Source organism: Rhincodon typus, chromosome 46, assembly GCF_021869965.1.
Source record: "Rhincodon typus isolate 14 chromosome 46, sRhiTyp1.1, whole genome shotgun sequence".
NCBI classification, from domain to species: Eukaryota; Metazoa; Chordata; class Chondrichthyes; order Orectolobiformes; family Rhincodontidae; genus Rhincodon; species Rhincodon typus.
Genome location: NC_063377.1, coordinates 1,168,288 through 1,175,875, shown reverse-complemented (window position 1 = coordinate 1,175,875; position 7,588 = coordinate 1,168,288). Strand labels below are relative to the sequence as shown.

General features: G+C 43.2%; 1 protein-coding gene across 1 annotated transcript in view; it reads left to right on the top strand.

Moving 5' to 3' along the window:
* Window positions 1–649: 649 nt before the first annotated feature.
* The window catches only part of LOC109936945 (epidermal retinol dehydrogenase 2-like), a 19,712-nt gene continuing 12,773 nt past the window's right edge, over window positions 650–7,588 (top strand). The window contains exons 1-2 of the mRNA XM_048620277.1: window positions 650–680; window positions 893–1,027. Of these exons, the coding sequence (XP_048476234.1) occupies window positions 650–680; window positions 893–1,027 (166 nt within the window). The remainder of the gene's footprint in view (window positions 681–892; window positions 1,028–7,588) is intronic.

The window sequence follows — 7,588 nt, the reverse complement described above, 5'->3', positions numbered from 1 at the left end:
CTAATCAGTCCTTTCCTTTGCAAATACATGTAAATCCTGTCCTTCGGAATCCTCTCCAACAACTTGCCCAGCACCAATGAAAGGCTCACTGGTCTACAGTTCCCTGGCTTTTGCTTACCATCTTTCTTAAACAATGGCATCATGTCACCCAATCTCCTGCCTTCTGCCACCTCACCCATGGCTATTGATGATACAAATATCTCAGCAAGGGGCCTTGCAATCACTTCCCTATCTTTGCACAAAGTCCTAGGGTACATGTAGACAGTCAAAATCATTGCTCAGAGTCTGGAGTCACAGCTTCTTTCTTTAAAGGGTATTAGTGAGCCAACTTCTTCCCTTTTAAAGGATATCGGTGTACCTGACAATGAACAATGGTTTGGCTAGCTCTTTGCTCCAGATTTGTTAACTGAATTTAAATTCCACTTGCCACCATAATGAGAATTGAGTCCTTGTCACTGGGTCTTAACCCAGGTGTCTGGGTTACTAATGTAGTAACAGTACTGCCAGGCCACCATCTCCCTTTAGATATCTTTTGATTTTTGTTTTGGTGAGCTAACAGAAAAGCCTGATGAGGCTAATTTTATTCATGTGGTATGCATGGACTTCCAAGCAAAGTTGGTTACTATAACTGTCACCCTCTTTATCTGAAATGTTAAACCTGAAGGAACAAAGGGCAGCAAGTAAGTTTTTTTTCTTTAGAAGATGCATGGAGTATTTTGCATTTAAAGGGGTATTTGTGTGCACTTTATGCTCAATCAGTTCAGTTACTGACACTAAATGCTAAGCCATTTACAGTAAATTTCATTAAATTGTCCTATTGTTCTAATACAGTTGACTTCTGTCAAACCAACTCCCACACTTTTGGTGAATGGATGTTGTTCATCTTTTACAGATTATTGTTCAAGTAAGTTTGCAGCAATTGGTTTTGCGGAGTCTGTTGCACTAGAATTACTAGCATCCGGGAAAAACGGTATAAAGACTACTATCGTTTGCCCGTACTTCATAAACACGGGAATGTTTGATGGCTGTAAAACTAAATATGTATACATGTTAATTCACTAAATTTGTTATGGTTTATATGCACATTTATTCATTCAAAAATGTAATGCAAAAATAGGTTATTTAAAAGCTATTATTTCAAATTGGGAACGTAGCAATTCACCTTTCAACTCTTTGAAACATCCATAGGTACTTCGGATGAGTGTTAGCAGACAAAATGTCACTGAAATACGTAAGGAGACATTAGGACAGGCAACCAAATGTTTGGCCACAGGTAGCTTTTAAGGAAGAAATTTTGAGAGAAATTACGCGTGGAGCTTTAGGGAGGGAGTTCTAGAATGTGTGCCCTCAGCAATTAAATGCAGAGTTATCAGTAGAGGAGTGAAGAAAATCAATGCACACAAGGTCAAAATTGGAGTAGTGTGTCCAGAGTTATGTAGAGCTAGAAGAGCTTTTGGCCTTTTGAGGGAATACCAAGAACATTAGCTGTGTTTATGAATGGATTTTAGGGTGCTAGAATGATTTATTGTCCTTGAGAAAGGCAGAAGAAGAGTGGACTTGAGGTTTTCAAGATTGTGAAGGCAGTCAACAAAATGCATTCTAATTTGTTCATTCTTATTTGCAATTGAAACTTTAAAAATGGAAATACATAGTTGTCAAATGAAAATTACAGACAGAAAAAAAATCAAATGATCCAACATACCTATTTCTCACACTCCTGATGCATTATGACTGCTCCCCCACCCCGAATCCCTCCTGCCTACACGAGAGACACCAAAGTAAACAAAAACTAGACCAATGATGGAAAAAGATTTGGAAAATTCTCTTTGACTTGGTATTCGAAACAGTCCAGAACATCATATTGACAGTGCATTTGTTTACCGTAAATCCACTTGCCTCTTTGGTTCCCCTACAGTGGCTCACAGTGCCAGGAATCGATTGGGTTCGATTCCAATCTTAGGTGACTGTTTGCATGGGTTTCCACCGGGTGTTCCAATTGCCTCTCACAGGCCAAAGATGAGCAGGCTGAATGGATTGGCCATGTTAAATTGCTTTGTAGTGCCTGGGGATGTGAAGGCTAGGTGGATTAGCAATGGTAAATGTGGGGTTAGGGGGATTGAGTGGGATGCTATTTGGAGGGTCAGCGCAGAATCAATGGGTCAAATTCCCTCTTTATGTTCCGTAAGGATTCTATGATTCCATTGTAAATCTCAGTCAAAAATCAGTCCAGCTCCCTCTTGTGGGCTTTTTTTAAATATATTAAAGTGTAGTCATTGCTGGAATGTAGGCACTGAGCAAACTCCCATAAAAAGTAATGTGCTTACTACCAGAAACATTTTTAAAATGTTGTTTGAGGTAACTTCCCTGCTCCTCTTCAAAATAGGTTTTTTTTTGTCAGATCCATCTGCACAGGCAGATGGGACTTAAATTTAGCATTTAATTAAAAGACTGTCAATCCAGGGCATGTTAAATACTGTACTTGGGGGTCAGCCTCATTCTATTTTCTTGGTTTCAAGTCCTGGATTAGTACTCGAAGCCAGAACCTTGTGTTTCAGAGGTGAATGTGTTACCAACTAAGCCGTGGCTGACACAAGTCCAATGAAAGTGTTGAGAAACCTTCATTGTACTGAATGAGACTTTATGATCTGGTAGTATCACCGATTTTTATTACAGATATTGCAGACAGCAGACGATAGCTATTATGAATTTTTTTTTAAATGTAGCTGTTAGTTGGGAGGACCTGAAGAACAATGTTGGAGAAAATTTGTGTTAACAAGACCTTTTTTAAAGAGGCTGACCACGTTTCTTACTCTTCAATACCCACGTAATTTATTTTAATGGATGCATTGCAAGCAATCAAACTAAGGCTTTTACCTCAATTTATACTTAATTTCTGTACAGGTGGCCACACCTCCTTCCTACTTTGGATCAGAATTATGCTGCCAAAAAAATTACGGATGCCATTTTACGGGATCAAGTACTACTTGTGATGCCACGAAGTCTATACTTTATGCTTGCAATTAAGAAGTAAGTATAATTTATCTCTCTCTGTCTGTGTTGTGGTAGTTCTGAAATTTTATATTATCTTTTAAGCAGTCTTGTGTTTTGAATGTTATAAAACACACTTGTTTAATATAGATTTTTAACATGAACCTATATGTAGAAGAAAAATTCTGTATGACAAACAAGTAGTAGTGAAACATTATATTTTTTAAGCACTAGTTTGACCAATTGTAAGAAAAAGCATCACATTGTTACTAACATGATTCCCACATGTCAACATTGCAGGTAGAATCATAGAATCCCTACAATGTGGAAACAGGCCCTTTGGCCCAACAAGTCCACACTGACCCATCCCCCTGTAACCCATCTCATCTACACATCCCTGAACATGACTGGCAATTTAGCATGGCCAATCCATCTAGGCTGCACATCTTTGGACTGTGGGAGGAAACCAGAGCACCTGGAGGAAACCCACACAGACACGGGGAGAACGTGCAAACTCCACACAGACAGTTGCCCGAGGGTGGAATCGAACCTGGGTCCCTGGTGCTGTGAGACAGCAGTGCTAACCACTGAGTGACCATGCTGCCTAGGAATTCCCGTGCTTGTCTGCTTGGCCTGTCCCACGATCCTGGTGTTGTCGCAATAAAACTGGTGGTTCTCCTTATCCATGTGGATGGAGCTGAGTGAGTATTAGTCATGTCTTTTTGCTTCTAGTTGATTAGCATGGGAATTCCTAGAGGCCTGGTTCTCCACGCAGAAGGCCATCAAACATTAAAGTGATATCTTTAACCATATCACTAAACCACTGAACCATATCACTTCTGGTTTCTGTAAAACTTGATTAAATGATTGGGACACACATGGGATTAAGGCAGCAAGTACAATGTCATAAACATTTATAAATTTTAAAAAATGGAATCGTGGAGTATTTAATCACTCAAATGTAACTTGTAGTTTCTGGCTCAAAGACCATTTATCTCTATTCATTTGTGAGATGTGGATGATGCTAGCTGGCCAGCATTTCTTGCCCATCCCTAGTTGCCCTTGAAGGTGGTGGTGAGCTGCCTTCTTGAACTGCTGCAGTCCTCCTGCTGTGGGTTGACCCACAATGCTAGAAGGGAGGGAATTCCAGGAATTTGACCCAGCGATAGTGAAGGAATGGCGATTATATTTCCAAGTCAGGATGGTGAGTGACTTGGAGGGGAACTTGAAGGTGGTGATGTTCCCGTATGTCTGATGCCCTTTCCCTTCTAGATGGAAGTGGTTGTGGGTTTGGAAGGTGCTGTCTGAGGATCTTTGGTGAATTTCTGCAGTGCATCTTGTAGATAGTCCACACTGCTGCTACTGAGCATCGATGGTGCAGGGAGTGAATGCTTGTGGACGTAGTGTCAATCAAGCGGGCTGCTTTATCCTGGATGGTGTCAAGCTTCTCGAGTGTTGTTGGGGCTGTACTCATCTAGGCAAGTGGGGAGTATTCCATCACACTCCTGATTTGTGCCTTGTGGATGTCGCACAGGCTTTGGGGAGCCAGGAAATGAGTTACTCGCCACAATACCCGTAGCTTCTGGCCTGCTCTTGTAGCCACTGTGTTAATGTGGTGAGTCAAGTTGAGTTTCTGGTCAATGGTAACCCCCAGGATGTTGATAGTGGGGATTCAGTAATGGTAACACCATTGATTGTCAAGGGACTGTGGTTAGATTGTCTCTTATTGGTGATGGTCATTTCCTGGCATTTGTGTGGCATGAATGTCACTTGCCACTTGTCAGCCCAAGCCTGGATATTGTCCAAATCTTGTTGCATGTGAACATGGACTGCTTTAGTATCTGAGGAGTCACCAATGGTGCTGAACACTTGTGCAATCATTGGTGAACGTCCCCACTTCTGACCTTATGATGGAGGGAAGGCCATTGATGAAACAGCTGAAGATGTGGGCCTAGGACACTAGCCTAAGGAACTCTCGCAGAGATGTTCTGGAGCTGAGATGATTAACCACCAACAACCACGACCATCTTCCTATGTGTCAGGTATGAATCCAACAACCAGAGAGTTTGCCCCCTGATACCCATTGATTCCACGTTTGCTAGGGCTCCTTGATGCCACACAGCCAAATGCAGCCTTGATATCAAGGGCTGTCGCTCTCACCTCACCTCTGGAATTCAGCTATTTTGTCCATGCTTGAACCAAGGCTGTAATGAGATCAGGGCACTGAGTGGCCCTGTCGGAACCCAAACCGGGCGTCGCAGAGCAGGTGCTGCTTGATACGCTGTTGATGACACCTTCCATCACTTTACTGATGATAGGAGAGTAGACTGGGGTGGTAATTGGCTGCGTTGGATTTGTCCTGCTTTTTGTGTACAGGATATACTTGGGCAATTTTTCACGTTGTCGGGTGGATACCAGAGTTGTAACTGTACTGGAACAGCTTGGCTACAGGAGCGACAAGTTCTGGGGCATAGGTCTTCAGTACTATTGCCATAATGTTGTCAGGGCCTGTAGCCTTTGCAGTATCCAGTGTCTCTAACCGTTTCTTGATATCATGTGGAGTGAATCGAATTGGTTGAAGACTGGTATCTGTAATGCTGGGGACCACTGGAGGAGGCCGAGATGGATCATCCATTCTGGCTGAAGATTGCTGTGAATGCTTAGCCTTATCTTTTGCGCTAATGTGCTGGGCTCTTCCATCATTGAGGATGGGGATATTTGTGGAGCTGCCTCCTCCAGTGAGTTGTTTAATTGTCCACCACCATTCAGGACTTGATGTGGCAGGACTGCAGAGTTTAGATCTGATCCATTAGTTGTGGGATCACTTGCTGCTTATGCTGTTTGGTGTGCCAAGTAGTCCTGTTTGGTGGCTTCACCAGGTTGATACCTCATCTTCAGGTATGCCTGGTGCTGCTCCTGGCATGCCCTCCTGCACCTTCCATTGAAACCAGGTTGATCCCCTGGCTTGATGGTAATGGTTGAGGTGGGGGATATGTCGGGCCATGACGCTACAGATTGTGCTGGAGTGCAATTCTGCTGTTGATGGCTCACAGCGCCTCGTGGATGCTCAGTCTTGATTTGCAAGATCTGTGCAAAGTCTATCCCATTTAGCACAGTGATAGTGCCACACAACACAATGGAGGTTGTTCTCAATGTGAAGGCGGGACTTCTCCTCCACAAGGACTGTGCAATGATCACTGTTGCCAATACTGTCATGGACAGATGCTTCTGCAGCTGGCAGATTGGTAAGCATGAAGTCAAGTATGTTTTTTCCCTCTTGTTGGTTCCCTCACCACCTGGCACAGACCCAATCTAGCAGCTATATCCTTTAGGACCCGAGCAGCTGGATCAGTAGTACGCTGCCGAGCCACTCTCGGTGGTGCACATTGAAATCCCCCACCCAGAGTACATTTTGTGCCCTTACCATTCCAGCGCTGAGGAGTACTGATTCATCAGCTGAAGGAGGACAGTATGTGCTAATCAGCAGGAGGTTTCCTTGCCCATGTTTAACCTGAAGCCATGAGACTTCATGGGGTCCGGAGTCAATGTTGAGGACTCCTTATATCCCTCTGCCATCACCTCTGCTGGGTCTGCCCTGCCAGTGGGATAGGACATATCCGGGGATGGTGGTGTCTGGGACATTATCTGTAAGGTATGATTCTCTGAATATGACTGTCAGACTATTGCTTGACTAGTCTGTGAGATGCTCCCCCAATTTTTGGCAGTAACTCCCAGATGTTAGTGAGAAGGACTTTGCAGGGTCAACAGGGCTGTTTCTACCATTGTCTTTTTCGGTGCCTAGGTCAATGCCAGGTGATCTGTCAAGTTTTATCGGAGACTTTGTGGTAATTGGTACAACTGAGTCGCTTGCTAGGCCATTTCAGAGGGCAGTTGAGAGTCAACCACATTGCTGTGGGTCTGGAGTCACGTGTAGCCCAGACCAGGGGAGGGTGGTAGATTCCCTTCGCTGAAGGGCATTAGTGAACCAATGGGATTTTCCGACAACCATTTCATGGTGAGCAGTAGATTCTTAATTATTGAATTCAAATTCCACCATTTGCCATGGTGGAATTCGAACCGGGGTCCCCAGAACATCAGCTGGGTTTGTGGATTAATAGTCTAGCGATAATACCACTAGGCCATCGCCTCCCCTGGAGTAATTAGAAATTTAGTACTTCACTTAACCTAGTTAGATCTCAATCAAGTTTCCACCTTTTAAGGTTTTTTAAACAATGATTAAAAATGTAACAATACATGTTATCAGCAGCTCCAAAACTTTTCTAACTGCATTGTGGAGTGGACTTCTAAAACCTACCCATTGGAGAAGCACAGAATCACTGACAATAACAAGGGATTTCCTTATTTAACTGTACAAACGTGGACTCCAGTAAGCACTGTCAGTTTTGGATGAATAATGACACTAGAACTGACAATTTCACCATTGTTACTATTACAAAATCCGGGCTATTATGCAGCATTCCACAAAGCCCACCTGATTTGAAGACCCAGAGAGGGTGAATAGGACTAACCATTGTACCTTTAAGCATCCAATAGCTATATCCAATTTAAAAATTCCCACCACAAAAGAGAAGTGAAATAG